Raw genomic sequence first — 19,233 nt, forward strand, 5'->3', positions numbered from 1 at the left:
GGCTAGTCACAGCTCTCTCAGAACTCTCTCAGCCCCACCTACCTCACAAGGTGTCTATTGTGGGGAAGGGAAGGTGATTGTAAACCGGTTTGAGACTCCTTAAAGGTAGAGAAATGTGGGGTATAAAAACCAACTCTTCTTGTTGTTGTTTGACATCAAGATGGCAGAATCACCTCAGGAAGTAAAAGCACTGAAGCTATTTTAATAATTTAGTATCTACTATTTGCTCGTTGGAATTCAGCTGATCAGATATAGGGTATCTTATTTCTTGGCACCACCCAATGGCATCCTGACCCAGTGACCCAGTCACGTCTTATAAGCGGAAGAGTCACAGAATGCGTTCAAGAATTCCTGCTCTCCACTAGAGCAGAGCCAGGACAGTCCAATACAGGGCATAAACACAACACTTACTATTAGAGTGGCGAACCAACAGAAGTTTCCAAATGAGGTGTTGATAAGGGACAGGAATGCAATATTGGGGTGGGCAGGCATTCTGGGCTTGAAATAGCTACCTAAGGATACGCTTGCAGATGCAGGAGCTGAAGAAACCTTCTTCTCCTCTGGCAGCTGTTAAAAGGCAAAGCAGCGTTTAAAAAAAAAAGCCCTCCGCCTTATTCTGACAAGATCCTCCACTACATGGAGGTAGGGAAAGAATATCCATCCACCTTGCAAGCAGTCCAGCCGTCCCTCTTCTATCCTTGCAGTTCTCTCTGGAGCTGGACAGAAGTTCTTTATCTGCTACAGAATCATAGAGTTGGAAGAGACCTCAAGGGTCATCTAGTCCAACCACCAGCACAATGCAGGAAATTCACAACTACCCCACACACACCCCACACACACCCAGTGCTCCATGCCCAGAAGATGACAAAATCTGGCCTGGAGGAAAATTGCTTCCTGACCCCAAAGTGGCGATCGGCATTTCCCTGGGCATGCAAGAAAGGGCCACGAGAGCCAAACACTGACACAACCCTTCCTGCCCTCCCTCTCATGATCTGCCTTGCTGTAATAATGCCCATCTAGTCTCTACTTAAAAACCTCCACAGAAGGAGAACCCACCACCTCCCGAGGAAGCCTGTTCCACTGACAAACCGCTCTAACTGCCAGGAAGTTCTTCCTAATGTTTCACTGAAAACTCTTTTGATTTAAGTTCAATCAATCAATCAATTTATTATGGTCATTGACCAGCAAAGCAAATATTCAAAGAGATTAACACTGATTTTAAAAGGTAAAATATAACAATATACCTGTTCGCAAAACACCAATTAGAATAAAATGTTTACAATGAAACCAAATATTTACTTAATATTACCCGTTCAGTGCTAAATTCTACTTCCCTTATCAGAGTTAGACCTATTGCTTCTATGCGTATTTGGCAACTTTATGAGTTATCTCATTATTCCTATCTGAAAGTATTTTCATTAGTTGGGTGGATCTTTGACTGGATGGAAGGCTAGCCAAAATGGGTAGTATCAATTCTTGCCGAATTTGATGGTAAATCCTGAGATCTAATTTCAACCTGTGGGTCCTGGTCTGACCTTCTGGGGCCTTCCGGACTATCATGTTGAAACTCAAACCCTTTTCTGCCCTTTCTAGTTGCACCCTTCCCACAAGCACAGCAACATTTAAGCAATACTGAAGAACAAAACGTATACAGGGCTGCCCAGCTGTTCAGCGGACTGTGCTGGACTCTAGTTCTTCAGTCGTGCGTCTGCAAAACTCTTTGGCCGGGCTGTCCTGATGTTCCAGCTATTGCTTCTCCATCACATGCTTGCAAAATTGACCTTTGAAAGGAAACTTTGAAGGCCTGCCCTGATATATAAACTAATCATTATGGGAAAATGACATCCAGGGCAATCAAGCCTATTCACCTCATTTTGTACAAGAGGAAAGGCAGCCAGAGAATCACAACCAGGGCACTTAGATGCTCTCTCAGGCAATCCACCAGCCTCATGAATTATAAAAGCTTTGTCTGTTACTCAACGTCTTTAAAATCTCTTAGTTCACGTCATCACAAAAGCCCTTCAGGCATCTTTTGTCTACCACAAGGAACAGCAACCCAATCTGCACTTATTCTTTTAGGGATTCTAGAGCAAATTTGTAAAGGGGGAAGTGGCAGACCTCCTGCACAGAGCAACAACTGAGCCCCACAAAGACAACTCATGCATCTCACTAGGGGATGTCATGTGCAGGGTGTACACACAATGTTCAGAATTATCCCCACAGATTTCCCGTGAAGCACAAAAGTAAGTGCAATTCACTTACTTCATTCAGTGTCTTGACCTGCAAAGTCACTAACACTCAGATGGCCTCAGAATATAAAAGAACTCTCCCTACACCTTCTCTCCACAGCAAAGTCAGCTAAATTCTGGGCCCTTCTAGCATCTATTACCTGTTAAAGAGAGAGGCAACAAGGAGGGGCCGTGGCTCAGAGGTACAGCATCTGCTTGGCATGCAGAAGGTCCCTGGTTCCATCCCTGGCATCTCCAGCTGAAAGGTCCAGGAAGTAGGTGATGTGAGAGCCAGTTTGGTGTACTTGGTCGGGCCAGGCCATACCTCGCCAGCCCAGATAGGGACAGGGGGAGGGGGCTGCCTCGGCTGGTGAGCCTGCAGCTGGCTCGCCAGCCCGGATCGAGAGTGGAGGGGCCTTGCCTCGGCTGGCTTGAAGGCCGGATAAGAGCCCTCAAGGGGCTGGATCTCGCCCCCAGGCCTTATGTTTGACATTCCTGGTCTAAACAGTTCAAAGATGCTTTGTAAATTAGAAGTTACGTCACAATGGTATTCTTAAGGCTTGTTTTCTAAACTGCCCATTGTTTTGTCAACCACCTTAGCCTTTAAGCAAGAGACTCTACAGCAAGGTTCCCCAATGTGCCCATGGGGGCCACGGTGCCTGCTGACACTTTTCGGGTGCCGACCAAGTGTTTTCAGGAAGTGGGTGAGGCCAGGTAGGGCTTTTGCCCAGCAAGACTTCTGATTGACTATTGGAGATCTGATTGGCTGTGCAGAGGTTTTTAAATGTTGCTTTGGAAGCTGCCACCACAGCAAAAGGATCTACACCAGGGGTGTCAGACATTAAGCCCAAGGGCCGGATCTGGCCCCTTGAGAACTCTTATCTGGCCCAAGAGCCAGCCAAGGCAGCTGCCCCCCCCCCCCCGCAATCTGGGCTGGCAAGGCATGGCCTGGCCCAACCAAGTGACATTTATGTCATATCTGGCCCTTGTAACAATTGAGTTCGACACCCCTGATCTACTCTATGTTACTAAAGTTAAGTTGTAGCGATTATTTTGTGGCTGGCTCCACCTTCTGCAGCGGCCATTTTGTGGCAGCCATTGTGTTGCTGCCACGCCATGCCGGAATTCGAAATGTGCCCACAGGTTCAAAAAGGTTGGGGACCCCTGCTCTACATCATGCACAGAATGAGCAGGGGTATCTCTGCCACAACAAAACCCGCACACTGCATCTGATTTAAGGTTTGTGAACAGACAGCAATGCTTACTTGCATACAGAAACAGGAAGACAAGTTTGCACAAAGGAAACACTGAAAATTTTGCTGCTTTCTAAAACTCACATGTTGCAGAGAACACTTTGGAATATGGTCCAAGTATGCACTGATGGTGGGAGGGGAAAAACTGGCTCCTTTCAGCTGAGACTTATTTTGCATATTGTTCCAATATAATAGATGCTGCAAATCCAACATTCTTCCATAGAAAGAATTTTCAAATTCCTTTTTTTGGATGGTACAGAGCACTCTCACAACATTGCTTTGTGGGCTCAAGACAAGTATTAGCGCAAGCAAACACAAACACGTGCGCGCATAACCCCCCCCCCAAAAAAAACTACTACAAAAACTAAAAAGAAAGCTACAAAAGAGGATAGCTGAAGCATTAACAGTTGTCCCTAAAAGGCATTCTTGCAGAAGGAATGGTAGATTGAGAGCCAGCATGTTATAGTGGTTAAGAGTGGTGGTTTAGAGTAGTGGACTCTGATCTGGAGAACCGGGGTTGATTCCCCACTCCCTCCGCATGAGCTGCGGAGGCTAATCTGGTGAACTGAATTTGTTTCCCCGCTCCTACACATGAAGCCAGCTGGGTGACCTAGTCATACTCTCTCAGCCCCACCTACCTCACAGGGTGTCTATTCTGGGGAAGGTGTTTGTAAGCCAGTTTGATTCTTCCTTAAGTGGTGGAAAAAGTTAGCATATAAAAACCAGCTCTTCTTCTTCTAGATCATTACAAAAAGCCAAAAGCCGCTTTTTCCACAAGAGGGGAAGTCTGAATTTGAATTGCACATGGAAATAAACACGATTTTGTGGCTTTATCCCTCCTAAAGCCACTAGATAGCCACAGGCCATTTTCCATAAGCCAAAATAAATAAAAGCTAGAACATACTTCCCTCCTTTTGCCTGTTCTCTCCCCCGCTCTGTACACATGCTATTTAAGATATATGCAGCCTACAATATTTTTGTTGCTTTTTTAGCTGACTCCATCCTGGAAAGCCAATGGATCAATTCCAGTACCGCCCCTGTGCCAGTTTTCCCCCTGATTCCATGTCTACCTACTTTCCGTTTCTAAGTCAGTTATTCAGGGGGGGCGGGAAGTTTACAAAAACAGTTTTCATTTGCTTTTGGCAGCTGCATAAAGGTGGAAGATTCCTACTAAAGACGCTTAAAATTAAAAACAGTAAGAAACACTAAGCTTCAGCATTTGTTGGCACTATGGCACAAACAGCTAAGCCAGTACGTTCTCTTATCCTTAGAGATTAGCAGGCAAATCTCCCAAAGTATTAAACACAATGAGATACCGAAAAGCTGCAAGAGGAATATAGAAATTAGTGTAAAATTACAACACATTTGGCCAAGACTCACCAATCTACCAGCTAATTTAAGCCAGTCCAAATGTTTCACTACTCATCTGTACTTTTCACAAGTTGCAGCTGGTATCAATCTGCAAGCTTAAAAGTCCATTATATCCTTTTATTAAGAACTTTTTTCTTATATGCCGACTTTCTCTACCACTTAAGGAAGAATCAAACTGGCTTACAATCAACTTCCCTTCCCCTCCCCCACAACAGACACCCTGTGAGGTGGGTGGGGCTGAGAGAGCTGTGACTAGCCCAAGGTCACCCAGCTGGCTTCACATGGAGGAGTGGGAAAACAAAATCCAGTTCACCAGATTAGCCTCCGCAGCTCATGTGGAGGAGCTGGGAATCAAACCCGGTTCTCCAGATCAGAGTCCACTGCTCTAAACCACCGCTCTTAACTACTACACCACACTGGCTCTCATTCAGCTACTGAAGATGGGGCATGTCCAGAATCTCCTAAGCGAATCCAAGGTAGACAAATACAGGTCTCCAAGATCCAATCTTACTCTCTATCCTATGGACCACACAGGAACTCCAAGGTGAGAGCTATTTATCCACGTGTGTTCCACAGAATGAGCCTATCGCTGTTCTCTAGCAGTTGCCCTCCCCTTTTCCCCCCATGGCTCCGGCCACCGCTGTACTCAAAGAGCAACCCTGCAGCGTTCAAAAAAGAGGAAGGTTACATAAGCGGGCCATTAAGTGCTCTTCTTTTATTTTTCCTTTTTAAAAAAGAAATAAAATAGATGCTTTTAGGTTTGCAATCCCATCTACTTTTTCTATTTCCCAATTACATTCTGGTCAACAGATCTAACCTACAAAAGGAGATTTACAAACAAGCTTGATGCTACCTTAAGGTTTGTTCATATAGCACCAAACCACAGTTCAGCATTCTGTTTACTGCAAACCACAGTTTGACATAGTGTTTGAATTCGGCAGGCATCCTTGTAAATATGTGAACAAAAGTCTCCGTGCTCTGATTATGAACAGACTTCACAAAAGAGATTTTAAAAAATGACCCCATTAAGTTTATAAAGAGGGCCTTTGATGCTAGAGTTCCATTTATACTCACAATACCAGCTGAGAGTTTTGAAAGATCAGAGTTATGAAATTAAAGGGGAAAGTAGCAATGTATGCTTTAAAATATACTCACTGCTTAGGCAATTACACTCTATATAATTAGCAACATTTACTTATAGAATATGTCAGCAGTAGTGTCCCAGAACACTGTTCCAAGGATGGCCTCAAATGTGTTTATTTTTGCTAGAATACCCAAAAAACCCACCTCTGCCATATCCATCTGAGTTCTTGATCAGAAGTCATTAACTTGTGGATAAAAGTTTAAGTACTGTATCACCTTTCTGTAAGGACATTTTAGCTGATTTTTTCCCTAAAAATAATTTTAAATCCCTCCCTTAAAAATACACATCAAGAAACACACTACCAGACAGCCATGTTCAAATCTGCAGCAACCATGCAAATGTGAAGCAAAGCAGCCCTTTCCAGAAAAATCTGTTTATAATAGTCATTTAAAATGTTCCAAACATAGACAAGCCAAAAGCACATTCTTGCAAGTCATGGATCACAATGTATTTACAAACTTACAGCTCTTTATGTTTCTCTTCTGCCAAGATTTGGTCATTTGGCTTCAGTCCATACCTAAAAACAAAGAGGGGGGAAACAATTAACATGAAGAGTTCACACAAACCCATTAGGAGCTTGAGGATGAGATTATAGGAGCAACCCCCTACCCTTAACACGCTAGTTGCGGGGTGATACACTCTCGGCCGTACCACAGCACCTCATTAAATAACCCACCAAAGATGCAGAAGCACCAACTGTCATTTTCACTCATGTAGACTCTTTTAGAGAGGCTGAAAATTTAAACTGCCGCAAAAACTCCCAAGAAGACCAAATTCACCCCAGAAAGGACACAGATTGAGTCCCTTGGACTTCAATTAACAAGCCCTGCTGTTAGTATGCAAAGAGGATCTCTCTCACAATGCTCCCATGACCCCAAACCTACAAAGTGTTAGCAAATGAATCATAGACTCATAGAGTTGGAAGGGACCACCAGGGTCATCTAGTCCAACCCCCTGCACAATGCAGGAAATTCACAACTACCTCCCCCCCACACTCCCAGTGACCCCTACTCCAAGACCAGAAGATGGCCAAGGTGCCCTCCCTTTCATCATCTGCCTAAGGTAATAGAATCAGCATTGCTGACAGATGGCCATCTAACCTCTTCTTAAAAACCTCCAGGGAAGGAGAGCTCACCACCTCCCGAGGAAGCCTGTCCCACTGAGGAACTGCTCTGTTAGAAAATTCTTCCTAATGTCTAGACGGAAACTCTTTTGATTTATTTTCAACCCGTTGGTTCTGGTCCGATCTTCTGGGGCAACAGACAACTCGGCACCCTCCTCTATATGACAGCCCTTCAAGTACTTGAAGATGGTTATCAAATCCCCTCTCAGTCTTCTCCTCTTCAGGCTAAACATACCCAGCTCCTTCAACCTTTCCTTAATTGAATGAGCTTAATTGAATGAACTTAATCCCATATAGTGCACTAAACCGATATATAGGAGCACACACTGAAAACTAAAGACAAAACATTACAATGCAAATAGAATTGCATTTTGGCAAAAGAAACCTTGACGTTTTGTTTAGACAGACTATAGGATGGATTTTGTACTGTCCAAAACTCAGTTTGGGAACTAGACAGAATTGTGAATATTTGAGAATTGGTTGTTGTTGTTTTTAAAGCAGCCCAGACTTCAAGCCTTTTTCTTATAAAAATGTAGCAAGAAGCTTTTAAAAAATATAATTTTTCATATTCTCAAACTTAACTTGTACAATCAGAAGTCTGTGTCTCTTGTACTTTGTCATTATCCTCTCCTTACAGAGGCAAAATTTAAAAAAACCACTGAGGTAGTAGAAGCTGTCTTAAGGTAAATGTCCCGTTTTCTGTAATTGGGCATATGCTGTATTTGACCTAGAACACTGTGGCTTTGGCGTGCCAGTCCAACTGAGAAGAACAAACCGTCAAAGGGTGAAGAACTTTCAAGGGAAAAAAACAGACGGAGAGAAGGTCCAGTACCCAGATCAAACAGACTCCTTAGAGGCCCCAACATAATTCTCTGCCTCCCCAGATACATGCATGAGAGAACGTCTTAATTACTAAAAAGCCAAGCAGGCTTTATGAGAGTCTGAAAACGAGAGGTGGATAAATCCCCCTAGCTGAAAAAGGAATTTCATGCCACTTATTCAAGTCATCCTCTACACCACCTTATGAAACACTTATCCAAGGCATCCTCTACCACCACCTTGGGAGCCAGTGTGGTGTAGTGGTTAAGAGCGGTGGACTCTAATCTGGTGAACCGGGATGGTTTCCCCACTCCTACACACGAAGCCAGCTGGGTGACTTTGGGCTAGTCACATCTCTCTTAGAGCTCTCTCAGCCTTTGCTACCTCACAGGGAGTCTGTTGTGGGGAAGAAGATTGTAAGCTGGTTTGATTCTTCTTTTAAGCAGAGGCTAGATGGCCATTTTTCAGCAATGCTTATTCTATTACCTTAGGCAGGTGATGAGAGGGAGGGCATCTTGGCCACCTTCTGGGAATGGAGTAGGGGTCACTGGGGGTGTGTGGGGGGAGGCAGTTGTGAATTTCCTGCATTGTGCAGGAGGTTAGATTAGATGATTCTGGTGGTCCCTTCCAACTCTATGATTCCATGATTGTATAAGTAGTAGAGAAAGTCGGCATATAAAAACCAACTCTTCTTTTTCTTCTTTTAGTTCTACTTGATGAACTCTGATTCCTCTCGGAGAGCTATCCATTCATGCCATAACAAGACTCTAAATCAGCCTGCCTAACACATTTAAAACTCTTGACATGCCCCCCGGCCCCTTGACATGAACAATTTTTTTTACAGTTGTGATGCACCTTTGGAACCTATGTCTTCCTCCACTCAGCTATACTAGGTCCCCTCCCGCAGATGATCGCTACTGGACACTTAAAGCACCTACAATGTATGTTTCCTCAGCTCAGATCATGCATGATCTAGATTCCAAGCTGGACGCTTGCCACAGCTGCTTAGCTGCTATTAGCTCAAATGGAAAATTATGGCTCTTCCGTTTTCATTTCCAAGCACTTAAGAGACACTTTGGAAACTAATGAACCTTGCCTGAAGTTAGCATTCAAAGATAAGGCTTTTAATGGAGGAAATGGCTTAGACATGAAGTACCATTAGAGGCGACGTCATAGTCAAATTTGATTCATGAACTGGACTTTCCTGAAAAGCTTTTCAAAACTTCAGCTGGCATAAAGCACAAGTAATTTGCTCATGGGAAAAAACCCACAAAATCCCCTAACAATGGAGGAGAAAGTCATCAATACTAACTTGTCACAAATGTGCTTGAACAAATAATTTTCTATTGTAAACAGCACCAAGTGGTCCACTTTATATAATAGCATAATGACGAGTCTTAGCAGACAAACTTTTAACTTTAAAACTTTATTACAGTCCATGACCAGCACAAAAGCAGGTGGCAGACAATATTGACTTCGATGGACCATGGATCTATTTGGGGAGGGGCTGTGGCTCATTGGCAGAGCCTCTACTTGGCATGCAGAAGGTCCCAGGTCCAATCCCTGCCATATCTAATTACAGGATCTGGCAGTAGGTGATGTGAAAGACCTCTGCCTGAGACCCTGGGGAGCTGCTGCCAGTCTGAATAAAGACTGACTTTGATGGGCCAAGGGTCTGATTCACAGTATAAGACAGCTTCATGTGTTCAAAAGCGTGGCAGCTCCTGCAAAACTATTTCACTATGAAACAGATAATATGGTTATCACCTTAATTACACCGCTGCAATCCATATTAGCCACCGAATAGAAAGGGCAGTAACAATGTGATCAGGGCAATTGTATAAAAACCAATTTTCAACAGGTCACTGTGGTAACATGGGGCCACATCACAGGAGACACCTACCACAGTAGCACATGAACAATGCAAAAAATTAGCATTGCAATTGGTGACTTTAATGTACCGTTGCTAAGTGTGTGGGCCTGGTCTAACCAACTCACGCTACAGATCAAATTATGCATTACGACACAGCCAGCCAGCATGGCGAAGTAGTTAAAAGCGGCATACTCTAATCTGGAGAACAGGGTTTGATTCCCCACTCCTCCACATGAAGCCTGCTGGGCGATCTTGGGCTAGTCACAGTTCTCTCAGAATTCTCTCAGCCCCACCTACCTCACAAGGCATCTGTTGTGGGGAAGGGAAGGTGATCGTAAGCCACTTTGAGACTTCTTAAAAGACAGAAAAAAGTGGGGTATAAAACCCAAAACAAGATCTGTTACTAAGGGATATATGTCCTCAAGAAGAAGCATCCAACATTGTCTTCCAATCAATATGTCCTGGGCCATGGCTCAGTGGTAGAGCATTTGCTTGGCATGCAAAAGGTCCCTGGTTCAATCCCCGGCATCTCCAGTTAAAGGGACCGGGCAAGTAGGTGATGTGAAAGACCCCTGCCTGAAACCCTGGAGAGCCGCTGCTGGTCTGAGTAGACAATACTGACTTTGATGGGCCAGGGGTCTGATTCAGTATAAGGCAGCTTCATGGGTTCAATGTATCCTCACTATTTTAGCAGATTCTGCTTTGCAAAAGCTCTATAAGGACCGACCTTATATCAGGTCAGAACAGTACCCTCCTGCCCTTGCATTTTATGCCCGGTGGCCTAAGACACCGCCACTGATTCACGGAGTCTTGCTTTCTGACCCACCACCCTTTACCTATAGTAGGGCTGCTGATACAGCCAGTGCCACCGAACAGACTCACCCCGAATGGTGCCCTTGGACAACAAGAGATTAAGCTGCAGTTAACACTGTGAGAGATTTAAAGGGATTTTGAACTTAACGTCAAAATAATAGGTTTATATGATTAAAAGTGGATTGAGACAGCAAGGAAAGCCTAAAGCTAGTTAATTACTGCACTGTGGTGAACTATGGTGCATATTTTAAATACAGACAAACATGACTCTGAGCCAAAGAGCAAAAAAAAATAAAAATAAAATGTGAAGCTTTGAAAAGTCCCAGCGAAGAGTTTCAAAATAATTGGAAACTGTATTTTTCATATGTTCTATAAAATGCTGTATAAACAATAAATTGAGTATGGGTGGATATAATTGTATGCTAGAGAAGGAAGCACTAGATATTACCGTAATTTAAAAATAAGTTAGTATTAATGTTAAAATTAATAAACTATGCAGTGAAAGCAAGTATTATTGTGTTATTGTTAAAACGCTAACAATACAGAGAATGAATGAGCAAGTAAAAAATTAAGAGGATTTATTATTAAGAGGTTAGAAATTTGACATAACATAGTTTATAGGTAAATAAAATTATTGTATTTTATCAAATTTTTGTATGACCACCCAGAACTTGTTTCTTTTTTTGTACTGTTTTGTATTTTTCTCTGTACTGTTTTATATTTTTCTATTTGTTTCTATTTTTATTGAAATAAAATGAAAAACTTTTTTAAAAATGTGAAGCTTCATCTAAAAAGATTACTGAACAGAACCAGAAAGTTGGGAATTCAAAACTGCCTTCCCCAGTCATCTACGCTTTACCTCCAGCAAGCTGGATACTCATTTTACCTACCTCGGAAGGATGGAAGGCTGAGTCAACCTTGAGCTGGTTACCTTAAACCGACTTCCGTTGGGATCGAACTCAGGTCGTGGGCAGAGCTTGGACTGCAGTACTACAGCTTACCACTCTGCGCCAAGGGGCTCTTTTTCTACAAGAGTTAAAAATCCTCTGGACTTCACTGGATGGTGAAGACAAATTAGCGCTTTCCAAACATTAAGTACTTTACAAGCCGACTGTCATGGCTATGAGTGCTTGGGGGCCAGGAGAAAGGTCTACAAACTCCAGTCCCAGACTGTCTGGGACTGCCTGTCCAAACAAATGCACCTTTAAACGAAGAAGCTATTTTCTACTACCTTTTATTTTCTTAAGACTCTAAGCTGTTGTACTTTGGTCACATTATGAGAAGACCAGAGTCACTGGAAAAGACAATCACGGTAGGAAAAGTTGAAGGCAGCAAGAAAAGAGGAAGACCCGACAAGAGATGGATTGACTCTATAAAGGAAGCCACGGCCCTCAATTTGCAAGATCTGAGCAAGGCTGTTAAGGATAGGACACTTTGGAGGACAATGATTCATAGGGTCGCCGTGAGTCGGAAGCGACTTGACAGCACTTAACACACACACTAAGCTGCAGGCTGGATTCTTTGTATTTCTCAAATATGATTTGCACAGTGCCCCTTTGGTGTGCTTAGACACAGTAAACATGAATCCCTGATGCAGTTTGATAAATGGGTGAACTGGATGACCATTGTGTGCCCATTTAAATATTTCGGCAAACATTCTTTCAGCGTCACAATTACCATCCAATGTTGACAGATTAATCTATCTGTTATCGGATGCAGACCCTTATAGTTCCCAAAAAATGGCACTGATCACAAAAGGTGGTAAAGCTGGGTAGAGCCGATTGGGCATATTTTAACTTTTTAATTTCTGTATTCCTTCAATGATTCTGTTTTTGTATGTTTTAACCTGTTGGTATATTGTTTTAGATTGCAACGGCCTAAGCCCTTATAAAATAAATTTGACTTGACTTGACAGACTGTTTAAATAGTTTCTGGTAGACTGGAATCTTGGTGTACCACTTGCTCATTACCAAGCTGAGTTCAGCTTGGTACGAACACTGGGAGGGGGCTGAGAGGGTACTCCAGTATCTGCACAGTTGTTTTCTAGCAGGGTCCTCCGGGTTCATCCCAACAGCTGCCAGAGTGTGATAAAACTTGCAGACTATGTGATGGATTGTGTGTATGTGTTAAGTGCCATCAAGTTGTTTCTGACTCATGACGACCCTATGAATCAATGTCCTCCAAAATGTCCTATCTTTGACAGCCTTGCTCAGATCTTGCAAATTGAGGGGTGTGGCTTCCTTTATTGAGTCAATCCATCTCTTGTTGGGTCTTCCTTTTTTCCTACTGCCCTCAACTTTTCCCAGCATGACTGTCTTTTCCAGTGACTCTTGTCTTCTCATAATGTGACCAAAGTACGAAGGCCTCAGTTGAGTCATTTTAGCTTCTAGCGTCAGTTCAGGCTTGATTTGATCTATAACCCACTGATTTATTTTTTTGGCGGTCTACGGTAACTCCTCCAACACCACATTTCAAAGGGATCTACTTTCTTCCCATCAGCTTTCTTCATCATCCAGTTTTCACACCCATACACAGTCTTCCTCTTTTCCTGCTGCCCTCAACGTTTCCTAGCATGACTGTCTTTTCCAGTGACTCCTGTCTTCTCATAATGTGACCAAAGTACGACAGCCTCAGTTTAGTCATTTTAGCTTCTAATGTGATGAGTTAGGGAGATGGAAAACAAGGGCTGCTAAAATGAAGTGGTAAGGAACATAACAAATTCATCAGATGGATGGCTACACAGGAAGGGGCTAAGGAAAATCACAGGAGTCTGGGGAAGCTGGGGAGGGAAGCTGCACTCCTACTGGACATTCAGTAGCCACTCTTTCATACTTTCCCTTCTTCTGTGGTGTGTGGGTGGTGGCAGGGCGATGTCAGGGAAACTTGCCAGCATGAACATGTGTGGGTTGGCTGCTTCCCTATATGACTGGATATGCAGGCACCATAAGCATGCCACTCAGTGACTGGGTGCAGGCAGTTATTCTGTGGACTTTAGCAGGGTTGCTATGCTCTCAGTTCCTTTTTCTATTGGAAAAACTGGAAAACAACAACACATTTTTTTCCCCAGGCTAAGGATTCATTCTAAATGAGACACGAGGATGCTTGCAAAACATTCTCGCCTGTCAACATCACATTCATATCAGGCCTCATAGGGCTGTGGGAAGGATAAACTAGGACAACCCACATCAATGCCACCTGAACTCCTGACCGAGCTCTTCGGTTGGCAGTAACAATCTAATAAAGCTTTCCTTCACATTGCTAAGCCAACTGGCGTACTCTGACTCTCATACAAAGGCCCGCTGCCTTAATTCCATATGTACAAGCTGCAAGCCATAACAAAAATGTGCCCTTTTTAAAAAACAGTGTGAATCTTCAGATTTAGCAGAATGCAATAAGATTAGCTTAGCTACGACATTTACCTTGAAGCTCAATGACGGCCATTCCAGCTCTCTCTCTCTCTCTCTCTCAAAAAAGAAAAGCTTAATATAGAATAGAAAAAGAGAAGTGAATGTGGTAGCAAGAAAGGATATCCAGTTCCAGCGCAAAAAAAGTGCCTGTATGCAAATGAGCATTTAGGCATAACTTGAACCAGTGTGGTGTAGTGGTTAAGGGCAGTGGTTTGGAGCGATGGACTTTAATCTGGAGAGCTGGGTTCGATTCCTCACTCCTCCACATGAGCAGTGGAGGCTAATCTGGTGAACTAGATTTGCTTTCCCGCTCCTACACATGAAGCCAGCTGGGTGACCTTGGGCTAGTCACAGCTCTATTAGAGCTCTCTCAGCCCCACCACCTCACAGGGTGTCTGTTGTGGGGAGGGGAAGCGAAGGTGATTGTAAGCTGGTTTGATTCTTCCTTAAGAGTTCGAGAAAGTCGGCATATTAAAAACCAACTCTTCTTCTTTCGACATATCTTCAAAGGAGCCATTAAATAATAAACTCTGGACAGAGTAACAGCCTTATCTTTACCAGACAGTAGATAGATTAAGTAGTAGTCATGAGAACATACAGGAAAGTGTGAAATCAACAGAGTAATAAGATCTTATAGAAGAATATAAATCACAACTGAATAAAAAATGGGTAAATGTTTGTAGCTTTGCCTTTCCACATGGGCAGACTAGCTCTCACTCTCAAAAAAAAGCTTACTATAGAATAGAAAAAGAGAAGCAGAAAAGGGCTGAGGGAAACAGAGGTCGACCCCCCCCCCCTGAAAATCACTCTCAAAGCCTCTTATCTGATACCACCGATTTAGCTGGGCCTTGTCTCTCTACTCCCATGATTGGGACCAAGAAGCAGTGGCTCCAAGAAGTTAAATTCCAACACTGAACAAACAAGGAACACAGGTTTTTCTGCTGTACAAACATTTGTGCATCAAGGCAGGCACTCCACCACTTGCAGGAGCATGGCTTAAGAGACGGGGCAAGAAGCCTGGCAGCGCTCCTCACACTGGCACAAGGGGGTGGCACCACCACCTAGAACTGAGGCAGAAAGCAGGTAGGATTGTTTCCCTTGTAAGCTTTACTCACTCTAAGCAGAACCAATTCCTGAAGAGTTAAATGGTTTTATTTGTGACTGACCTTTTGGCGACTACTTGCAAATGTCTTAAAAGCCACCAGCTAAACTCTCTGTTGTAACAAGAATTAATATGCTCCACGATCGTTTAATGTTTTAATGGCCCACTCAGACCTATGTTTCCTATGTCATTTGCTACTAGTCGTTGCTCATAGCATCCAGTTATCTGTTACCTCCTGTTCTTGTCCAGTGCTAAACTTCCAAGGGAACTAATGTGAATCTTTCGTAAACTGGCGCCAACACCTTTCCTAATGCCTGCCAAGTGTTTTTAGAAAGCGGGTGTGCCGGGTGGGGCTTTTGCCCAGCAGGGCTTCTGATTGGCCACTGGAAATCTGATAGGTTGCTTTTAACAACACTGCTTTGGCAAAAGCTGCCTCCACAGCACTGCATGACCGAAAGTAAGCTGTATGTAAGCAAGAAAATGTTTTAAACAATATGTTTATTTTAAAAGCCACCTTGTCAAGCAGAGCTTCTTCCTGAAATGTTGACGAGTTACCATCAGAGTTGTGCATAACCTCACTACCTGACATCTTGTGGTTGGCTCCACCTCCTGAAGCAGCCATTTTGCGGTTCGCCCACCACTCAAGTCAGAATTCCAAAGGTGCTCCCAGTTTGGTGTAGTGGTTAACAGCAGTGGTTTGGAGCGGTGGACTCTAACCTGGAGAACTGGGGTCGATTCCCCACTCCTCCACATGAGCGGCGGACTCTAATCTGGTGAACCAGGTTGGTTTCCCCACTCCTACGCATGAAGCCAGCTGAGTGACCTTGGGCCAGTCACAGTTCTCTCCGAACTCTCTCAGCCCCACCTGCCTCACAAGGTATCTGTTGTGGGGAGGGCAAGGAAAGGCAACTGCTTTGGGACTCCTTCCAACTCTTCTTCTTCAGATTCAAATAGGCTGGTCTAGAGATGCCTCTTGTTGCTGCCCATTTCCTGGTCACTGTCCTACCTGTACCGAAGCCCCACTCCCAAGATAAAGTGGTGCAAATTCACAATTAAGGAGGCAGATGTGAATCTGGACCATTGCCCACCTGCACCAGGATAGCTCATTACACTATTTCACCATTCTTGTGAAAGATTCTCACACAAACACTTGTATATCAGTTGTGCAATTTGAGAAAAAAAGACGGGAAATCTCTGTGCCCTGAAAAGAGATTTTTGAGGCAGATTCCCATGGTATTCAAATAAAAACAAATGGCTATCAGCAAAACACGAGTTTAAATATTCCCACATCACAACAGCACAAATCATTGTTTGTGACAACCCGAAAGCAAAAAAATAAGGCTAAAACCAGCACAGCAGAAGAGGCCAAAAGAAAGAAAAAAAGACTAGGAAAATAAAAATGTTTTTTGCCTGAAGGCCGTTCAACTTGGAGTCTCCTCTCTAACTGGCATTCAACTCCCCTCTGAAAATGGTGTTTATTCACAGTAGAATCGTTGAATCGTAGAATCATCGAATTGTAGAATCACCTGGGTCATCCAGTCCAACACCCTGCACAATGCAGGAACCTCACAACTACCTCCCCCCACACACACCCCAGTGACTCCTACTCCATGCCAAGAAGATGGCCAAGATGCCCTCCCTCTCATGATCTGACTCAGATCACAGAATCAGCATTGCTGACAGATGGCTATCTAGACTCTGCTTAAAAACCTCCAGGGAACAGAGCCTTGGCTACTCACCGTGAGGGCTCCTTCTCATCCGAGGAGAAGGGCATCTTTATCTGTGGGTGTTTTCCTGCTCTTTCCAGGAGGCAGGACCAAACTCTACTTCCTGTCCCCTTGGCGGGAAGACCGCCCTTAATCTCCAGTTACAGGCTTGCCCAGCTACTTAGAGAAGTGTAAAAACGATAAACTGGGAACACTGTACAAACAGGTAAGGTTAGGAAACAGGAATCACAATGCATTATAACAAACAGACCCTGTCTGAACCTGGTAGGTTGACGGGTGAACTGATACCTAGACTATGACTGAACCTGGTAGGTTGACGGATGAACTGATACTTTAACAGGTAAATTGAGGTGATTAACAGGAAAGTGAAATGATGGCGTATCCTGGTCCTTCTGTCATTCGGTTTAGCCCGGGTGGGCAAGATGCCCTTCGCCTTGGAAGAGAAGGAGCCCTCACGGTGAGTAGCCAAGGCTCCGTTCTCCTCCGAGGCAAGGGCATCTTTATCTGTGGGACTTCCAAGAGCTCCTTATCTGGGTGGGTTAATTCCCTTCGTCCACCACATGTTGGAGAACTCTGCGTCCAAAGGCCGCCTGTGCGGAGGACCAGGTATTAATTTTGTAGTGCTTGACGAAGGTGTTAACGGATGACCAGGTGGCAGCATGACAGATCTCCTCGACTGGCACCTGTCTGTTGAATGCTGTTGAGGTAGCCGAGCTATGTAGTGAGTGGGCTGTAATACCATCTGGGACCGGAACCTTGGAAGCTTTATAGGATTCCACTATACACCGCCGCAAGGTGTAGCTGATGGCGGCTGTCGACATTCTTAAGCCCTTTGGAGATGTTGATGAAGTCCGATTTTCTAAACTCAGTTGTTCTGGCAATGAATATGAGAATATCCCGTCGAAGGTTCAAGGAGTGCCAGGTTCTTTCAGCTTGGCATGATGGTTTTGGACAAAACGAGGGCAGAGAGATCTCTTGGGATCTGTGAAAGATAGAGATGACCTTCGGAAGGAAGGTAGGATCCGGTCTCAAGACCACTTTTTCTTTGTGGAATATGCACAGGCCTTTGTTGACTGATAGTGCTCGTAGCTCTGAAACACGTCGAGCCGAGGTGATCGCAGTTAGGAATAGGACCTTCATCCAAAGGAACCTCAAGGGCACCGTTTTCAGAGGCTCAAAGGGGTCTGAGGTAAGAGCCTTTAGGACAAGATTAAGTTTCCAAGTGGGGAAACGGTGTATCGTAGGTGGTCTAATTTTGGTAACCCCTTTTAAGAAGGCGATGATGTCATGGTGTTGAGAAGTAGGGACGCCTTCTGAGAAAGGAATGATCGTGGATATTGCTGCCACTTGGCGGCGGAGTGGATGCAGATAGCTGTAAGCGTACTCCTTCCTGTAGGAACTCTAAGAACTTGTTGACTCCCGGGTTGAGGGGATCTACCTTTTTTCTGCGAGACCATCGCACAAAGGCCTTCCAGGACGCGGTATAGATGCGTCTGGTAGCTGGCTTGCGCGCCTCCAGGATAGTGCTCACGACTTGTTCTGAGTATCCGCAGTCTAAGAGTCTCCTCCATTCAAGACCCAGACGGTCAAACAGTACCATCGGGGGTCTGGGTGGACTACCCTGGGTTTTGAGAACCCTGCTGCACCATGTTCCGGGTGACTGGTATTCGCCAGGGATCCTGAATTGATAGTCTGTGCAGAGTGGTAAACCATGGTCTGCGGGGCCAGAATGGGGCTATTACGAGAACCTTGGCCTTCTCTTGCTGGATTTTGCGTAGCACTCTGGGGAGGACAGGTAGAGGCGGGAAGGCGTATAGTAGCTCCTGAGGCCATGGGTTCAGGAGAGCATCTGTTCCCTCTGCCTGCAGGTGGAAGTACCTGGTGAAGAAGCGTGGGACCTTGTGGTTGATGGCCAATGCAAACAGGTCTACTGTTGGTAGTCCGAAACTGCGAGTGGTGGTCTGGAAGGTTTGTTGATTCAGGGCCCATTCGCCTTCCTCTATGGTTTGGTGGCTTAGCCAGTCTGCCTGGATGTTTAAAACTCCCCTGATGTGTTCCGCCCTCAGTGATTTCACATTGAGCTGAGCCCATCGGAAGATTCGCGAGGCCTCTAGATGAGGTGCAGTTGACCTGGTGCCTCCCTGTTTGTTTAGGTAAGCCTTGGTCGTCATATTGTCAGACCTTACCAGCACTTGGTGGCGTCGGAGGTCTGCGGTGAAGGGCAAGTCTCACCGCTCGAAGTTCCAGAAGATTGATGTAAAGCTTCTTTTCCTACGTGGACCAGAGTCCCTGGGCTACTTTTCCGTTGAGGGTGGCCCCCCAGCCTTCGAGACTGGCGTCCATGAACAGTTGTAGAGGGTCCTCATGAATATA

General features: G+C 44.5%; 1 protein-coding gene across 1 annotated transcript in view; it reads right to left on the minus strand.

Annotated features, from left to right (window-relative positions):
• Positions 1-19,233, minus strand: part of ADK (adenosine kinase) — a 269,577-nt gene that overhangs the window by 234,072 nt on the left and 16,272 nt on the right. Inside the window, exon 3 of the mRNA XM_056849134.1 lies at positions 6,460-6,513. Within this exon, the coding sequence (XP_056705112.1) occupies positions 6,460-6,513 (54 nt within the window). The remainder of the gene's footprint in view (positions 1-6,459; positions 6,514-19,233) is intronic.

This window comes from Euleptes europaea, chromosome 4 (genome assembly GCF_029931775.1).
Source record: "Euleptes europaea isolate rEulEur1 chromosome 4, rEulEur1.hap1, whole genome shotgun sequence".
In the NCBI taxonomy this organism is placed as follows: domain Eukaryota; kingdom Metazoa; phylum Chordata; class Lepidosauria; order Squamata; family Sphaerodactylidae; genus Euleptes; species Euleptes europaea.